The sequence below is a fragment of the Hypanus sabinus genome, chromosome 25 (assembly GCF_030144855.1).
Source record: "Hypanus sabinus isolate sHypSab1 chromosome 25, sHypSab1.hap1, whole genome shotgun sequence".
Lineage (NCBI taxonomy): Eukaryota > Metazoa > Chordata > Chondrichthyes > Myliobatiformes > Dasyatidae > Hypanus > Hypanus sabinus.
Genome location: NC_082730.1, coordinates 42176544 through 42196685, shown reverse-complemented (window position 1 = coordinate 42196685; position 20142 = coordinate 42176544). Strand labels below are relative to the sequence as shown.

At 40.1% G+C, this 20142-nt stretch overlaps 1 protein-coding gene across 4 annotated transcripts in view; it reads left to right on the top strand.

The window, feature by feature from the left end:
* Positions 1 to 20142, top strand: part of LOC132381198 (protein phosphatase 1 regulatory subunit 12B-like) — a 221291-nt gene that overhangs the window by 149000 nt on the left and 52149 nt on the right. For 2 of the 4 annotated variants that reach the window (XM_059950490.1, XM_059950489.1), the window contains exons 14-17: positions 3315 to 3512; positions 5441 to 5627; positions 7199 to 7320; positions 9314 to 9349. In XM_059950490.1, coding sequence (XP_059806473.1) covers positions 3315 to 3512; positions 5441 to 5627; positions 7199 to 7320; positions 9314 to 9349 — 543 coding nt within the window. Of the gene's footprint in view, positions 1 to 3314; positions 3513 to 5440; positions 5628 to 7198; positions 7321 to 7819; positions 7889 to 7934; positions 8021 to 9313; positions 9350 to 20142 lie in introns of those variants that run through there. The other 2 variants (XR_009507977.1, XM_059950491.1) reach the window with 2 other exon arrangements.

The window sequence follows — 20142 nt, the reverse complement described above, 5'->3', positions numbered from 1 at the left end:
CATCCTGATGTCGGGTAAAAGCAAGGACATTACTTAGGATGAGGAGGCCGGGCCGCTTTCGTTAAAGCCAAGGAAGACTTGGGCAGATGCCGTGATGCTGGTACACCCCAGAACGGATGTTCTGACCGCCCTCATGGTAGACACATTTGACACAGCAGTCGGTGGGGTGCTGGAGCAGCTCATCGAGGGGCGCTGGCAGTCCCTGGCGTTCTTCAGCAAGCACCTACGACCACCCAAACTCAAGTACAGTGCTTTTGACCGGGAGCTGTTGACATTATATCTGGCAATCTGGCATTTCATGTACTTCTTAGAAGGCAGGCCGTTCGCCGCGTTCACGGACCACAAACCGTTGACCTTCGTGTTCACAAAGGTGTCCGATCCCTGGTCGGCTCGCCAGCAGCAACCTCTGTCCTACATCTCCGAGTACACGACGGACATCCAGCATGTCTTGGGGAAGGACAACGTCGTGGCGGATGCACTCTCCAGACCAGCTGTCCAGGCCCTGTCCCAGGGGGTGGACTATGCAGCACTGGCAGAGGCACAGCAGGCAGACGACGAGATGCCCAGCTACAGGACCGCAGTCTCGGGTTTGCAGCTGCAGGACTTTCTCGTAGGCCCAGCTGATAGGACCCTCCTGTGCGACGTGGCTACCGGCCAACTTCGCCCCATCGCCCCAGCAGCCTGGAGGCGGCGGGTTTTCGACTCCATACACGGTTTGGCGCACCCATCTATCAGGACCACTGTGCGGCTGGTCTCCAGCAAGTTCGTGTGGCATGGACTTCACAAGCAGGTCAGTGAATGGGCCAGAACGTGCGCGCAGTGCCAAACAGCCAAGGTGCAGCGGCACACTAAAGCCCCGCCGCAGCAGTTCAAACCCACCCACCGGAGGTTTGACCATGTTCATGTGGATATCGTGGGCCCCCTACCAGTGTCCCAAGGAGCGCGGTACCTCCTAATGATGGTAGACCAGTTCACGAGGTGGCCAGAGGCATCTGCCGATTCCTGCGCCCGAGCACTGATCGCAACCTGGGTAGCATGCTTCTGGGTTACATTACCTCCGACAGAGGCACCCTGTTCACCTCCAGCCTGTGGTCGACTGTGGCCAGCCTGTTGGGAACACAGCTGCAGCACACAACTGCCTACCACCCACAGTCAAACGGACTAGTGCAACGCTTCCACCGTCACTTGAAGTCAGCTCTCATGGTTCGCCTGAGAGGACCTAACTGGATGGACGAGCTTCCCTGGGTCCTGCATGGAATTCGCACAGCGCCCAAAGAGGATCTGCACACCTCATCAGCCGAGTTGGTGTACGGTGCACCCCTGGCTGTCCCGGGAGAGTTCATACCAGCCCCAAGGGGGCGAGAGGAAGAGCCCGCAGCAGTCCTGGACAGACTACGCGAAAGGCTCGGCAACCTGGTCCCCGTACCAACTTCACAGCACGGACGGACCCCGACCCATGTACCCAAAGACCTACAAAACTGTAAGTTTGTGTTTGTATGAAGGGGCGGACATCGGGCGCTGCTACAGCGGCTTTTCAAGGTGATCAACAACAACGGGTCCATGTACGTGCTGGACATTGGGGGGAAAGAGGAGGTTTTCACAGTGGACCGACTCAAACCAGCCCATGTGGACTTGGCGGAGCCGGTCGAGGTTCAGGCACCATGGCGCTGAGGCAGATCTCCCAAACAGAGGCTGATCCAGACTGTGGACATTGGGGGGGTGTATCGCCGGTTCTGGGGTTGGGGGTGGGGTTTATGTGGCGACCCACTTTCTGCACAGGCGAACCGGCTCACAAATAGCCAGCACGCGGGGGGAGACTTTGCTAATGCACCTCCGACGTCATTTCTGCCCGGAGAGGGCAGGAGCTAGGGATTTAAATGCCAGCACTGTGAAGTTTGAATAAACTAGTCTCGAAACGACTTACCGACTGTGTGTCGTTACTTCAGCACTGTGTGTAGCATATCACTACAATCATAGGAGCATTTGATAGCTCTGGGTCTGTTCTCACTGGAGTTGGAAGGATGAGGGGGATCTCATTGAAACCTTTCAAATGTTAAAAGGCCTAGACAGTAGTTGTGCAAAGATTGATTACCATGGTGAAGAAATTTCTTTACCAGAGGATGGGGAATTTGTGGAATACTCATCGAGATTCAAAGACGAATTCTGAATACAGTTCAGTCCACTGATTCAAAGCAATCCCGTAAGCGGTCCTGTGCTTCCCTTGTCCATACCTTGGTCTTCAGTACTGGTGCTAAAGACTTTTGAGTGCCTTTCCAATTTCTATATCCTCCTTATAATCCTAAAGCTACTGATATCCACATTACATCAACTAGGAACTTGCATTTAGCTCCAATTTTAAGTGCTCTATCATTTGGAACTATGCTTTTAATTTTGAGACTGAGATTTACAAGTTCCCTCTTTCTGATCAAGACATTTCCACAATATCATTTTGAAATGTGTAAGCTTTACTATAAATGCCAATATCTTTTTTTCTGAACACAGAATTCTGATGGACTTCAGCAAATCCAGCAGCATCTGTAGAGGGGATAAACAATGTTTTTGGCCCTTAACGGGGCATTGTGTTTACATTGTTTCTGATTTTTGTTTTATTATCTGGCAAACATGACAGCTAATTTGACACAGCAAAGTTTCTCCAATAGTAATGATATACATGAATAAATTGTATGTTGACTTAGAAAAATGTTAACTTGCAAATCAGGAAAATTACTTGGACTTCAAACCTCTTAAACCCTATCAGTCCTCTTCATGTTGCATCTGAAAGATTGAGCTGGTTTATACTGAAAATCATAATCTAGATAATGTGCTCAATTCTTAGAAATAAGCATTAAAGCCAGAATTTTGTGACATTGAGAAGCATGCTACAGGTGATCTACAGGTGTTTAATGGAGTAAAAAATGCAACAATATACAATGAGATCTGCACATCAAACAGACTTGATCATATCGGATCATTGTTATCTTAGATTAGAAATTAAGTGACGTACATCGTAGAGCAAGTAAAATATTTTTTCCTGTTATTAACTTTGTTCAGAAATTTGATATTGTTCTTGGGTTTTTATTTAAGCATCTATATTAAATTGTTCAGAAGTAAGAAGTTCGAGTGATGCCACGAATCAACCAGTCATAATCTTGCCTTAAAAATAATGAGAGTTTTATGGATTTGGAGATAATTGAGCAACAGTTCGGGTTTCATTCATGGCCTTCTGATCTTAGACAGTAATGTGTTATCTAATTACCCAGTTATTCATTCTTTATACTTTTATGTACTCATATTGTGATTTGCTTTTAAATTAGGGTGTAACACTAACAGACCTACAGGAAGCAGAGAAGACGTTTAGCCGCTCTCGTGCTGAAAGACGAGCTCAAGAACAACAAGAGAAGGATGAAAAGGAAAAACAAGATGTAGAAAAGCAGGATGAAAAAGAAAAGCCATTGATATCACAAGATGCAGAAGAATACAGACAAAGATGGAGTAGAAATCAAGAGAAAGAGGTATTTGTAATACAACGGTATATTGTAATAGCATGACTTAATGTGCTTTCTAACTGGCCTGAACTATAACCACTTAACCATTCCACAACCAATGAATTAGATTAAAGCTCTGCAATTCTACTGCATTCACTTGACATTCAATTTTGCTGATTGGATCAGATACTGGAATTGGGATTTTCACATCTTCCTCCTTTTTTAATATTTCATGAAAATTAGGAAATGATTTTCCTAATCATTGAATTGAGGATTGAGTTTTTTTATTTGTCAGTTTTAGCTTAGAACTATACCTTTTGCTTTTTCACCTATATTTTTAACCCATAATAATTATTTCTGTGTTATCTCAAAGTTGTATTGCATCAGCTCAGTCTTTTCATGTGTTGCATTCCGTATCATCATATCTTGCTTTTTATTCATTTCTTTGTCTCCCACTCTTTTTGCTATATGGAAAAACAGTTTCTAGTTAGGCTGAGCAAAACCAATCATAAGAGAAGTTTTTTCAATATGGTCCCTCACATGCCTTTATAGGTGTTAAAATTCTATAATATGCAAGTGGTAAAATTCTTTCAGCTAGTGAAATGCTTTTGAAGGTTATTCTCTAAAGTTAGAAGTTGATTTTGTCATGATGAGTATAGCAGCTAATTTGCATATAGATGCATTTTCAAGGAATAACAAACTCAATTTGTTTTAATGATGTTCATAGGTAAAGTACTGGTCAAGGCACAGTGAATACCTCATTTCCATTTATGATTTTGCATATATTTTATGCAAGCTTTTCATGACTGTCTTTACTGTAAGGATTATACCGTAGCTTTACTTATTTATTTGTTTTAATAAATGTTTTATATGATTTTATTTCTTTAGAATCCCATCAATTTATTTGTTGAGTGTAATAACAGCCTAAACCACAGTGTGGTGCTGTTGCTCTATTTCCATTTTGTTGCAATTTGTGTTTAAGTGGGATGTTTGTTTCACTATCTAGGTGATAACATTAGTTTGTCTCATTGTTATTGATGTTACTGTAGCTAGGCAGACAATTGTTTCAATAGACATAAAACATAATTATGTTTAAAAATCTAAAGGAAAACAAACTTTGGATGGAACTTGAATGCAAATAAAGCCTTGAGGGCAAAAATGCCTCAATTAGCAAGAACAGATATTGTAGGAATTGAAACTGAGCGAATAAGGGTTGGTGCAAATGGTAAATTGCTTGGAAAGTGCAGAAAGGATAGAGCTGATACTGAGCTATTTCAATTCTGTTTGCATAAATTGCATTGCAATATATAAATAGTGCAATAATTTTGTGTACCCAAAAACAAGTGGAATTTCTACTAATTTTAGAGACATGTACTTAAGAGTGTTGTCAAAAACCTGCCCTGTAAACTGAACTGAGTATATACCTGGGTGAATTGATCATTATTTGGCTTTCCTACCAAGCAAGCTGATTTGTGACCTTTGAGTAGCCTCTTAAAATTAAACTATTTCTTTTGGTTGTGAGGGTGCATGTCATGCCAGGCCTTCTTCCTTATCCTAATTAGCAAATGGCTCTTCATTGTGCTTCAGTGTTTCCAAAAATTTAAAATTGAACTACTTGGATAGTAGGTTGACACTATTCATTGAATTTTTTGATGAGCTCATCAAAACATTTTCAGTTGTATTAATCAAACTGCACCAAATCACTCCTCTTAAATATATAATTTGTGTTTTAAGTTGTGCCTTAAAATAGTTAAATATAATGGCTTGATAGGTTATTGGAATATGTGATGACTGTTGTAGGAAAATGAGGCATTATAACCCAATATAAGCAAATGCATTTAGGCTAAATATATTAGTTTACATTGAAAGGGGAGATGCAGAGTAGACTGTTCTTGAATTAATTTGTAACTTTTTTTATTCTTGCCATTTCAAAGCTTTTCTTTTCTTCTAACCAGTCTGGATATCGCCAGTCAAGACACACATCACAGTCGGATAGTCCATCTGTACCTGTTGCATCACCTTCTGCATCGGACAGTTTATTGTATGCAAGTACTCATCAAAACCAGCTGAATGGTGTAATAGATCAAGTACCATCTTACTTTTCACATTCGAGGATCTTGTCTAAAGAACTAGAGAGCAATGGTAATGTTCAGACTTTCATTCAGAGATCTCTGCGACATTGCCTTGAGGGACTGCAGGGGAGGGGTGTGTTTGAATATTGGGTAATAGAAGCAAGATTTTGGCAATGTTTTTGTAGTGTACTGTGGAAATGTTCTACCAAAGTGTTGTAGTTTAAAAATGAGTTTAGCAGTTTAATTTACCTCCATGAAAACAACTTAAGGATTACATAGCATGTTCTTCACTCACTTATGTATGCCCTTGAAGTACTTTGTTGTTTGCTCTGGTTTCAGTTGAAGTTGGTTAAATCTTTACAAAGATTATTTGTCAAAGTGAACATGTTGTCATCCTTTAAACATTAAGTATTAAAATGCAGAGTATTAAAATTAAAATCTCAGTCATCCTTGGGAAGTACTTGGTGCCTTTAGTATAAAATGCCATGGGCATGAGTAATTTGAAAGAGAACTTGGAAATTCTGGGAAGGCAGAATGTGTTAAGATTTTTTTCTTGATTGAGAATTGCATGGAAGCATATCAAATGCTAAGTCAACTTTAAAAGAGACATGGGTGGCTTCAGCACAAGCATTCAATATGAAGTATCCCTAAAGTGGATAAAATAAAGTAGTTTGCAGGCATGAGAGTTGAGTAAAACCATAGAAATGCATGTAAAGCAGAAAGCTTTATGTCTTTATAAAATCGATGAGCCATTGTTTCAAAAAGGTCAAAGCCAATAAGGTGAAATTTTCAGTGTAGAAAAAATGTTAAGGAAAGGCATTGAAATATTAAGGCATTTTTTTAAAAGAAAGATGAGGTAAACCAGAGAATATTAATAAATTATGGACCATTTCACCCATTCACTGGAAAAGAATCCCCTGTGCAAAGTCTTCCCCTCCAGTCCATTGCTCTCTTTTTGTGCTTTTTGTTCATTTATTTCCTATTTTGCTGTTATTTCTTGGTCCTTATTTCTTTTCATGCCTTTGACTTCACACTGATAAAAAGTGTAATCTGCCTCCTGCTGCTACATTTATCCGCTTGGTCTCTTCCCACTCAGAGATTCCCTTTGTCATTTCCACTTTCTCTGCAAGCTAAAACTATTTTTCTCTGTTTCTGATGAGGGAACTTGGACCTAATGAATTTTTAACTCTTTCTTTTCCCCTTAGATGCTGTCTGACTTAAGTGTTTCTGGTCTTTGGTGTCTTTTTATGTATATCCAACTGGTGGCATGTGATGTTTGAAGATAAGCTTGTTAAAAATTAATTGAACTTATTAGTACACCTCTAGGCATTGAATACCAGACATTTTAAGTGTGTCAATTTTGGAAGCTCAGTTTTGTTGGATACTTTGAAACAGTTAGGTATTTACACCAAGGGTGCTAAATCCAGATCTGGAGTAGCTTTCAAACCTTGCTTTCCAACAATTTGCATCCAAAAATATTTTTTGGTTTTTTTTTTGTGAATGCTGTGTCTCTTGTCACCATATGGAACAATTTCATATGGCATCATTTGTACCAATATGTTTGGCAGATATTGTATTAGGATTTGTGAAATTATATTAACTTTCTGCAAAATTCTGTTTCAATGTTACTCAAACTAAAAGGTGGCTCTGAAAAAGTAAATGAAGATGAGAAGGATTCTAATGACAGACAACTATCGATAAGGGAAAGGAGACGCCCCAGAGAGAAACGACGATCTACTGGAGTATCATACTGGACTCAAGATGTCAGTATTTCTTTTTGATTTCTTCCTATTAAGGATGTATTAAACGAGCAGTTGGCTTCGGAGAAACACCTTTGATTGGTTGCAGTGAGACTTTTGGTGAAGTGAGATTGGTTTATTTATTAACATTGAGCTTTGAACACTTACCATTGAAAATAATCACAGTCATATTGAAGCTGCATTAAATCATTTAAGAAACTGCAGAGTAGAAATGTTAATTCAATGATTACAATATAATCAATCCATTTTTGTTCCATTTGCAGTTTAATTTTTGGTCCTTTTGGAAGGATTGCTAATTCTATAACTTTTAAGTGAAGAACTTCAGACTGAAAGCTTCAAATATTTTATTTGTAGTTTGCCAGATTGGAAGTGCAAGATGAAACCTTCAAAGTGAAAGTGGCAAAAATTACTGTTTAAAGATTGTAAATGAGTTGGAAAAGGAGCATGATTATGCCTTGTTGATTGCTATATTGCCCTATGACAGGTTTTGTATCCATTTCAGATAGATGAGACTAATCAATTCTGTCAGTTGTTATGTTCCTAAATAAAGTGGATCTGGGAAATCAAATTTGTGAGTACAAGACTCCACTACAAAAATATATTTCTGAATTACTTAGGAACTTGAAAAGGCAATGGATAGACAATGGAAGAAATAACATTCTAATATTGAAAGATAAGTTTCCCTGCTTTGAACTAAAGCAAATATTGCCATAAGCCTATGGGGGGGGGGGGGGGGTGAGATGTAGCCCTCAAATTAGAAGATAACAAAATGTAAGCAACTTCAGTTATTTAACGTATGTAGTCTGGAATGCTCCTGAACCTTGTGTAGAAATTTTGTAAGCTATTCCTAAATGCTTAGAAGCAAATATACAAAAAAAAATTACAATGCCAGTCTTTACACTCACAGTTCTGATAACTTTTTCTTACCTACTGTATTCCAAATTTCCATGCCCTATCAATCTAATACTTGTACACAGAAATGTCTGTAATAGAGTGCAACAGGAGGCAAGTTTATTTCTCCATGCTTCTGCTTGATGACAAGACATTCATTGAAAGTTGGACATGGTGTTGATTGCAGTAAATAATCTATAGGTGTGGGGTGTATGTACCAGCTCTACAATGATCCTCAATTAATTCGAAGAACAAGTTAAGACTTCAGTTAAACCTAATAGCCATAGAAATTGAATAGTTAATTCCTTATTTAAGGCCCTCTGTTGGTAGAGGAAGACCACGGATGTTGCGTCCCAACTGTCTACATGATGCGCAAGCAAGGGCAGTACAATATGGAGAGCTAACTATCTATGTAGCAGGTTCCCCCTCTGCATGCAGCTGATGAATCGAAAGGGATGGCAGAGACTAATAATGTTTGGCACCTGTGGCGTCATAGGAGTTGCTAGTCAGTGTTGAACTCAACATAGGACAGTTTTAGAGACTCCAGCTCTGGAATTTTCTTTGGGGCGTTACTCGCGAAGCCTTCCTCATGAATAGTATAGCTGCAAGGCAGCAGAGGTTGGTGTTCAGACTTTTCCTTCCAAATGAACTGCCAACCACTACTGACAAGCCCCATCTGCCCAAAGTTACTGGTTTTAAGATGCCAGTAACCCATCTTTTCCCCTTCTCCTGTCAGTAGAAATTGTTCTGCCAGGCTTGGTAGCAATGCCACACATGAAGACAGGAGCTGGACTTGTTTGTCAGGGGCTACTTGAGACTCTCACCATTGGAAGCATTTAATCGGTAGTGGGAAATTAGCTCCACTACACCCCTGGCTATAATGTCCTTAAGGAACCTAAATCCTGATTAGTATTATCTATATTTGGGGAATTAAAATTCCCTTTGTATAAAACAGTACAAATGGACCATGTTAAATTTGAAAATTGTACTTTTGCTGTACAATTCAAGATATTGCTGGCAATAGACCTAGGTAGCACCTTGTTTAAGTGTTTCTTTTTACCAATATAACCTGAATATACTTAGTAGTGTCTTGCTTTTCCCTTAGGATGAAAATGAAAAGGAAGAGGAGAAAAATACCCAGGTAAGCTTCTCTAGAAAGATAGTGCCAGCAGTCAGGGAGCAGAAGCTAACAAATGCATCTTTAAGAAAAATGTGGATGGTTTTTTTGTTTCTTGATGTTTTTAGATGTACTCCACTAAGGTAAAACTGTCTTTAGTATCTAGTGTTCTACTTAGTATTTATTTTATGATTTGTCTTTTATCTGTTGCTGCAAACAGAAGCATGATGATCTATTACATAAAAGTAATTTACCTGTATTATATCACAATTAGCATGCAAGGTTAATGTATTTAGATGATCACGTGCAATTCTCATATTTAAAAATGATGTGACAATTGGTTAGGTTCAGAAAGTTTCATAAGTACATTAGCAGAGTAGAGATGATATCTGAACAGACCTGTGTTCTTTTCCAAGGAAAAGATTGAATGGTACTTATGAATATTCATAGCAATGAAAGGATTGCTTTTGACAATTACTCCCACTTGAGTTATGAACCAGATATCAAGAAAATCACGAATACCCTCCTAAACCAGGAAAACGTATCATGTCCTATGACTCTTTGTCACACTCCATTTATCATACCCCCTCATCCCCTATGGTACCCCTCACCCTCTTCTCCTCCATCCTTAGCAATACCTCTAAATGAGTTGGAAATGCAACAGATTTTCCAATATTGTATTCTATATTTAGTAAGTATGAGTATTTCTGTTAATTGAGCTATATCCTCAAATTTGGGAGGTAAGGTGACCTTATGAAACTTAGAAATATTTTGAGTACTTGACATGGGCTCTAAAACCAAGCTTAAAATTTCAAGATAAGGTTTTATGCAGAATCAAAATAAGAATTTTTTCACAGAATTATGAATCCATTACACTCTTTATTCAAGAGACTGTGATCTGTTAAGCATATTCAAAATTGAGATGAATGAAGTATTGACGAGAAAACTAATCAGGGTGGGTGGAAAAGTTGAGTTGATACAGAAATTTGACTGTTGGAACAAGTGTGCCAGGTCCTGTGACCGTTAAATTATTTAGAAAAAAAAAGTATTGTGTACTTGTTCCACTTTCCTTGGGAAGGATGCTCATGTGATGAAAGGAATGTGATGAAGCTTCAGTGGCATTGATATGCTGTACTGCTGTAGGAGGGTTAAGAGAACTGGGCTGATCCAAAGGAGTATAAGAGAATGAGGAGTGATCTCATGGAAAAGAACAAAATTATGGATGGCAGAGTAGATGCAAGGAAGGCATTTTCTGTGGCTAGTGTGTCTAGATCTGTAGGTCAGTCTCAAAATATGATCAGGTCATTCATGACAGATTGAAGGGTAATTCCTTCGTGCAGAACGTACACTTCAATGTAAAGAGCAGTAGATATAATATCTGCACTCAATCAAAAGCAGGGATGTTTTGAGTGTAAGCACTTTGAGGTTAACGTTCAGCCATGGTTATATGTCTGGACTGAAGAAATGGCCTAGATGGGCAACATGTAGAAATCATTATTACTTTCTCTTTGATAAGCTTGTGTACTAGCAATAAATGTTAAATTTGTAAAATTTACATTTGTCTTCACAATGCTACACATAGATGTCAAAATATTCATGAAGGAAATATTACTCCACTCTAAGCAGAGAGGGAGTTAGAAGAAAGGACGTTATAGGCCAGTTAGTCTGACCTCAGTGGTTGGGAAGATGTTGGAGTTGATTAAGTATGAAGTCTCAGGGTACTTGGAGGCATGTGATAAAATGGGCCAAAGTTAGCATGGTTTCCTTAAAAGAAAAGCTTGCCTGACAAATCTGTTGGAATTAGTTGAAGAAATAATAACCAGGATAGACAAAGGAGAATTGGTGGATTTAGATTTTTGGATGGTCTTTTATAAGATGCCACACGAGTCTTCTCAATAAGATAAGAGCCCATGGTATTACAGGAAAGATACTAGCATTGATAGAGCATTGGCTGATAGGTCCAAAGCAAATAGTGTGAATAAAGTGAGCCTTTGTCTGATCCTCTGAGGTCAGACTAACTGGTCTATAATTTCCTTTCTTTTGCCTCTCCCCCTTTTTGAAGAGTGGACTTGACATTTGCAATTTTCCAGTCCTCTGGAACTATGCCAAAATCTGTTGATTCTTGGAAGATCATTGCTAAGGCCTCCACAATCTCTTCAGCCACCTCTTTCAGAACCCTGAGGTGTACATCATCTGACCCAGGTGACTCGTCTACATTCACATGACAGCAGTGGTTCTCTGCGGGCTGCAGAAAATTGTACCAATTTTCCTCTTCAATATGATTTTGAATTAGTTTTGCTGCAATCTGCAGCATGTAAATTTCCTCTTAACGCCAGACTGTGAAATTACATCAATGATCTTCAGATCTCGCAATTGACAGTTAAACGTAGAACAGTTAAGCATGGTGCCTTGAGGATCAACACCATGGTGGAAAACGCAGCAGGAGAGGCGGAATTCAAACCAGGCTGAAGTGCAGAGGGATGAGGCCTCCCGTACCTAGCATCTTGTTGGTGAATGTGTAGTCACTGGAAAACAAGATTGGCGATCTCAGAGCGTGGCTGCAGTGTCAGAGGCAGATCTCAACTGTTTGTTGCATTAAGATTTGGTTAACAGCGAATACACCCAACTGAGTTGTCCGACAGAAGGTTTTACAATGTTTGGAATGCATCAAACTGTGAACCCTGGTAAGGAAAAAGGTGGCGGCGTGTGCTTTTTAGTCAGTTCTCGTTGATGCACGGACATTGGGATTATCTTGATGTTTTGTTATTCTGACTTAGAATACCTGATGATTATATGTAGACCATTCTATTTTCCTCGGGAGTTCTCATCTATGATGCTCACTGCAGTTTATATACCACCAGTGGCTGATTACGGGACTCTACCTTGTTATTTCATGCTCTTGTTATTTATATTTGCATTTGCACAGTTTGTAGTTCATTGATCTTATTTACAGTTACTGATCTATAGGTTTGCTAGGTATGCTCACAGGAAAAAAATCTCAGGATTATATGTAGTCTGATAATAATTTTTATTTTGAACTTTGTTTCCCAAGAACAGCCTCACAAGTAATGGCAATTTCACTCATTTCTGTCACCTGACATCTCAAACTTCCAGCATACTGCAAGTGTCTTCCACAGTGAAGATTAGTGCAAAATATTTATTCAGTTCCTCCAGCATTTCCTAGTCTCCCATTACTACCTTTCCAGCATCATTTCCCAGTGGTTTGATAACTAGTCTCACCTCTTTTACACTTTGTGTATCTTTGGTATCCTCTTTAATATTATTGAATAGCTTTCCTTCGTATTCCATCTTTTTCTTCTTTGACTTTTTAAGTTGCCTTTTGTTGGTTTTTTAAAAGCTTCCCAATAATTATTGCTGTCTCCTTGACTTTTATGTTGGCTTTGACTTGTTAGCTACAGCTGCATCAGCCTGTCTTTAGAATACTGCTGCTACTCGAGATGTATCTTATCCTTCCAAATTGCTGCCAGAAATATCAGCCATTGCTGCTCTGCTATCCTCCCTGCTGGTGTTTCCTTCCAATCAACTTTAGACAGCTCCTCTTTCAAGCATCCAATCCAGAATAGCTGATGACCTAGAGGACTCAATCTCAAGCTGTTCTAAAAAGCCATCTCCTAGGCATTCTGTAAATTATCTTTCTTGGGATCCAGCGTCCACCTGATTTTCCCAATCTACCTGCATATTGAAACCCCCCATGACTCTCTTAACATTGCCCTTTTGACATGTTCTCTGTCTCCCATTGTAAACTGTCTTTTTACTCTCAATGATTCTATATCTTCTGATCCTTTGTCACCTCATTCTGTGATTTAATCTATTCTGTGATTTAATTTAATCTTTTACCAATAGTCACACAAACCCATCTGCCTACGTGCTTGTCCTTTTAATACAGTATGTTCCTTTGACATTAAGCTCCCTGCTGTTATCTTCATTCAGCCAAGATTCAGTGATGCACACAATGTATAACGAGCCAATCTGTAACCGTGCTACGTTCATTTACCTTATTTCATACACTGCATGCATTAAAATATTATACCTTCAGCGATATATTCATCACCTTTTTCAATTTTTGTCCCTCTTTTGCATTGCACCTCATCCCATTGACTGCAATTTTGCCACCTTGCCAGCAGTCTCAGTACACACTGCCTCTGTTTATAAACCTCAGCCCTATCACTCCGATGCCCATGCCCCTGTCAAATTTGTTTAAACCCTCCCCAGCAGCTCTAGTAAGTAATAATCTTGCACCTGGACCGTAGCTTTCCATACACCTATCCATGTTCCTATCTGCTTAAATGTTGAAATCAAAGCTGTATCCAGCACTTCTGCTGGCAGTTCTTTCCACATTGGGTAAAAAGGTTCTTCATCATGTTCCCCTTAAACATTTTACCTTTCACTATTAACCCATGATGTCTGGTTGTAATTTCACTGAACCTCAATGGAAAAAGCCTGCTTCTATTTACCTCATCTATAACCACTTAATTTTGTATACCTCTATCAATTTTTTCCTCATTCTTCTACGCTGTATGGAATAAAGTCCTAACCTGTTCAACCTTGCTCGATAACTTGCATCCTCACATTCTGATAGCATCCTTGGAAATTTTTTCTGCGTTTTTTTCACTCACATTTGACATTTTTCTTGTAGGTAGGTGATCAAAATTGCACATATCCAGGTGTCTTTTGCAAACTTGAGACGCATCGCAATGTTTTTATGGGAGCAGGGGCTTCCTGTGTGGAGTCCTTCCGTGAACACAATTATTGTTCAGCATTTTTCTTATAGTGGACACATGAGCAGAGACTAGTAAGTTCTAGAGATTACTGCAGTTCGCCAACTCCTAGGGAGAGTAGCAACAATACTGAATTTCCTTCATTTTGTAAACACTTCCTTGTACTGTGGACTGATGAACATTCAGGTCTTTAGCAGTGCTTTTGTAATCTTTTCCAGCTTCACTGATCTCCACAATTCTTCTTCTAAGCTCCTCTGAAAGTTGTTTTCAACTGGCATGGTGCACATAAACAGATCTTTCTTGAGAATTGCAGGCTCTGTCAGTAACCTGACTTGTGTGTCTTACTTTACAACCCACACCTCCAATCTCGCCTCATTGATTAGAACATCTGACTCCAAATTGCTTTTGTAGAAGGCATTACCCCAGAGGTTCACCTACTGTTTTGACCTGAGGCTGAGATTGTTTAAATGGTGTACTCAGTATTGATGTGAAGAACTACAATTGTTTGTGTGTTATTAATTTAGGCAGATTGTTTGCCTTTTATTGTGACTTAGATGAAAATCAGACCACATTTTATAAATAATAAATGCAGAAAACCAGATAATTGCCGGGAGTTCACAAACTTTTTCCTGCAATTGAATTGAGTTCATTGGGACTCTCCTTATACTCATGCATCTCATTTGCTCCTTGTTGCCTATACCTGCTGTGCACCTCCATTTTCTTAACCAGGGCTTAATATCTCTCAAAAACCAAGGTTCCTAAACCTGTTATCTGTGCCACCTTTTCTTGACAGGAACATGCAAGTCAGCATGGTTTCCTCAAGGAAAAATCTTGCTTGACAAATCTGTTGGAATTTTTTGAAGAGTAGACAAAGCAAGATAGATGGTGGATGTTGTGTACTTGGATTTTCAGAAGGCCTTTGAAGAGGTGCCGCACATGAGGTTGCTTAACGAGTGAAGAGCCTATGGTACAGCAGGAAAGATACTAGCATAGATAAAGCATTGGCTGATTGGCAGGAATGAAGAGTGGTTCCTGGTTGGCTACCGATTACTAGTAGTGTTCTAGTATAGTATCTGTGTTAGGACCAATTCTTGTTACTTTATAATGTATCAATGATTTTGATGACGGAATTGATGTCTTTGTTGCAATGTTTGCAGGTGATATGAAGATGGGTGGAGGGACAGGTAGTTTTGAGGAAAGAAGGACTTAGAAGAATGGGCGAAGAAGTGGCAGATGGAATACAATGTTGGGAAGTGTGTGGTAATGCACTTTGGTAAAAGAAATGAAAGGATTGACTATTTTCTAAATGGAGAGAAAATACAAAACACTGAGATGCAGAGCGAGTCCCTAAAGGTTAATTTGCATGTTGAGTCTGTGGTAAGAAAGGGCAGATGCAATCTTGCCATTCACTTCAAGAGGACTAGAATATAAAAGCAAGGAAGTAAAGTTTTTAAAGCACTGTTGAGGCCTCATTTAGAGTATTGTGAGCAGTTTTGGGCCTCTTTTCTAAGAAAGGATAAGCTGACACTGGAGAGCGTTCAAAGGAGGTTCACGTAAATGATAGCATATTTGAAATGTTTGTCATATGCATAGCATTTAATGGCTCTGGACATGTACTTGCTGGACTTCACAGGAATGAGGCAGGATCTTTTCGAAACTATCGAATGTTGAAAGGGCTTGAAAGAGTGGATGTGGAGAGGATGTTTCCTATGGTGGAGGAGTCTAGGAACAGACAGCCCAGTGTCAGAATAGTGGAATCTCCATGTAGAACGGAGATGAGGAGGAATTTTTTAGCCAGAGGGTGGCATATCTGTGGAATTCTTTGCCACTGGCAGTTGTGGAGGCCTACTTTTTGGGTATATTTAATGCAGATGTTGATAGATTCTTGATTAGTGAGGGCACGAAGGTAGAAGACAGGAGCTTGGTGCTGAGAGGGAAATGGAACAGCCATGATGAAATGGCGGAGCAGACTCAATGAGCTAAATGGCCTAATTCTGGTCCTATATCTTACTAATGCCATGGGCATCATGTCAATGTGAAGGAGTTGAACTGAAGGGCCAATTTCTAAGCTGTTCAACTCCATGCCTATGCAGTAACATTCCATTAATCCAGTAAGGTCAGGACTTTAGACATACTGGACTGAGTGATTTGGACTGTCAATATTCAAACACTTTTAATTATCTTAGATATTACACGGAAAAGTGTAATGTATTTTTCTCTGTGAACCTAGTAAGCTTCAAGGGGACACAGGAAGCCAGATCAGATGAGTTTCAAGGAAGGAGACAAGACCTCAGATGCTAGAATCTGGGGTGTGTAGTAGAGAAGATTCAATAGGTTGGTCTTACATGCTCAGCCCATTTACTTCTGAAATAGGCCAAATTGCCTCTTGTACCAGTTTTTTTTTAATGATTCTGTGAAGACAAGCATTTTAAATCACTTTTGAATGAGTGATACTTGAAGTTTTAATAAGATCGTTGAGAATGCCTTACCTATTTTGGAATTTACCCAGCATAGTCTCCAGTTTCAAGATTCACTGAAATTTCCTTTCCTAAAGGAAGAAAGTGGAAATTCTGTGGCTTCCAAGGCATGTAAACCATAAATCTTGAGGTTCAGGCACCAAAGTTGTTATGTTAATGGAAAGATCATATAAAAAAGAAAACAGTGAGCTTCAAACACAGCTTTACTATAAATATCAGTTGCATTTCATCATGTATATCTATTAAATCTTGTACATGAGCCAGGGCCATTTGTCAGGTCAATCATTATTAGGTAATCCTGCCCTCATAAAACAGAATGATCAATCTAAACTGGCTTTTACTGTGGCAGAAAGCTGAATAACTATGCCATAGGTTATCACCTTGGAGTTAACTCTTAACCAAGAGAAGTTAGTGTCATTAATGGAAAAGAAATTGGATAAACAATATAAGGTCTTTCTTTCACGAGCTTTTCTTGTACAACACTGTACAGAGTTTCATAGTTTCATATTTCCTGCAAGAGTAGTTTTTTTTTCGAAAATCATGCTGTTTGCAGAATTTAGTCAAGCTCTTAAGGTCCCAGAATACACCTGAGGGCCCCCAAAGTATTGTGAGCTAGACTCTTAGCTGACTAGTGATCTGGAGAGATGAACTATAATCCCATTCCAGCTGTTGAGGAATTTCTATTCGGGTGGTTCATTAAATCTGACCTTAAAATACAGAATTAATAGAAACATCTGTCATTTTGTTACAGAAGCTTATTTGGTGCTTCTGTAATGAATTACAGACAGACATACTTTATTGATCCTGAGGGAAATTGGGTTTCATTACAGCCGCACCAACCAAGAATAGTGAAGAAATATGGCAATATAAAACCATAAATAATTAAATAATAATAAGTAAATTATTCCAAGTGGAAATAAGTCCAGGGCCAGCCTATTGGCTCAGCGTGTCTGCTACTCCGAGGGAGGAGTTGTAAAGTTTGATGGCCACAGGTAGGAATGACTTCCTATGATGCTCAGTGTTGCATCTCGGTGGAATGAGTCTCTGGCTGAATGTACTCCTGTGCCTAACCAGTACATTATGGAGTGGATGGAAGACATTGTCAAAGATAGCATGCAACTTGGACAGCATCCTCTTCTCAGACACCACTGTCAGAGAGTTCATTTCCACCCCCACAACATCACTGGCCTTACAAATGAGTTTGTTGATTCTGTTGGTGTCTGCTACCCTCAGCCTGCTGCCCCAGCACACAACAGCAAACATGATAGAGCTGGCCACCACGGACTCGTGGAACATCCTCAGCATCGTCTGGCAGATGTTAAAGGACCTCAGTCTCCTCAGGAAGTAGAGACGGCTCTTACCCTTCTTGTAGACAGCCTCAGTGTTCTTTGACCAGTCCAGTTTATTGTCAATTCATATCCCCAGGTATTTGTAACCCTCCACCATGTCCACACTGACCCCTTGAATGGAAACAGGGGTCACCGGTGCCTTAGCCCTCCTCAGGTCCACCACCAACTCCTTAGTCTTTTTCATATTAAGCTGCATATGATTCTGCTCACACCATTTGACAAAGTTTCCCACCATAGCCCTGTACTCCGCCTCATCTCCCTTGCTGATGCATCCAACTATGGCAGAGTCATCAGAAAACTTCTGAAGATGGCAAGACTCTGTGCAGTAGTTGAAATCCGAGGTGTAGATGGTGAAGAGAAAGGGAGACAAGACAGTCCCCTATGGAGCCCCAGTGCCGCTGACCACTCTGTCTGACACATAGTGTTACAAGTGCACATGCTGTGGTCTGCCAGTCAGGTGATCAATAATCCATGACACCAGGGAAACATCCACCTGCATCACTGCCAGCTTCTCACCCAGCAGAGCAGGGCGGATGGTTTTGAACGCACTGGAGAAGTCAAACAACATGACCCTCACGGTGTTTGCCGGCTTGTTCAGGTGGGCGTAGACACGGTTCAGCAGGTAGATGATGACATCTTCAATTCCTAGTCAGGGCTGGTAGGCAAACTGGAGGGGGTCTAAGTGTGGCCTAACCATAGACCGGAGCTGCTCTAGAACAAGTCTCTCCACCGGTCTGTAGTCATTAGAGCCACTGGGGTGTGGCGTCTTCAGTACAGGGACGAGGCAGGACGTCTTCTACAGCACAGGAACCCTCTGGAGACTCAGACTCAGGTTGAAGACATGGTGAAGTACACCACATAGCTGGGGGGCACAGGCTTTGAGTACCCTGGGGCTGACATCATCCGGGCCTATAGCCTTGTTTGGGTGGAGACGTTTCAGCTGTTGTGGAAGGGACCCTTTATGTCCTAACTTGGTAAATAGTATGCCTTTGCTTAAGTGGGACTTCTAAAATTAAAAGTGCAGTTGGGTCCTCCAGCTGCAGTCTGAAATGCCAGGGCAATTAGGAACAGCCTGGTATGTCATCTGGTTTGGGAATTGCAAGGCATCTTGACTGCAAGATCCTACAGAGGATTGTGAGGACTGCTGGGAGGGTCATCGGGGTCTCTCCTCCACCCATGAGTTGCTTGTCTGGAGTGCTGCATATACAGGGCCCTTCGCGTTGTCAATGATCCCTGCTATCTGCCCAACAATCAGGCAGAGGTTACCATAGCATTAGTACAAAAACTGTTATGATAGGAAATAGCTTCTTCCTCCAGACTGTGAGATGACGGAATTCCCTGCCACCACCCAGGTCTCATGAAGTGCCAGTAGCTTTATACTGTTTAACTTTTAACTTGTGTGTGAGTTACATGTACTGTGTTGTGCACCTCAGTCTAGAGGAAAGTTTAGTTTGGCAGTATATACGTATATGGTTGGATGACAATAAACTTGAACATGAATGTGAGTAGGCGATAAGCACTGGGTATGCCAGTGGTGATTACATCCCAGAAATGAAAATCAAAATGCTTTATGTTCCCTTGGTCAGTGATGTGCTGAAATTCTAATGATACAAATATAGTAATATTTTAGAATGTATGTGTGTTCTCTTTATCATTCTTTAAGCTTTAGGGTATTACTTTATTGTTCATCCTACTCACGAATGAATTCTTACATTGTAATTCTTGCTCATCCTTCATTGAATAACAAGTGTGTCAGAGGTTTTGGAGGGCATTCACAAAACTACTGCATTATTTGAGGAATTGGAATATAATTTCAAAGTAAAGACAACTAATTGTATTTCCTAAAAAACACAAGTTCGATCTTTGAGCTTTTGAGGACGGCATAATTTCACGAACCCTTTACTTTACAGTCATTGCCTTGAAAAATGGGCTATTCTCAGAATCAGTTTTATTATCACTTATATTTGCCCTGAAACTTGTTTTGTGACAGCAGTACAATGCAGACATTGAATTACTATAAATTATGAAATAGTGCAAATAATAAATGAATACGCTGATGGTGTTCATGTAGTTTGTGACCATTCAGAAAACTGACAAGGGAAGAACTGAATGGGGCAACATTCACTCTGAATCATTGAGAGGTAATATCATGGATGGTGAGGCTCCTTAATGATGAAAGCTGCCTGCTTGAGGTGCTGCCTTTTGAAGATGTCCTAAATGTGGGCAGGGTTGAGCTAACTGAGTATATAACC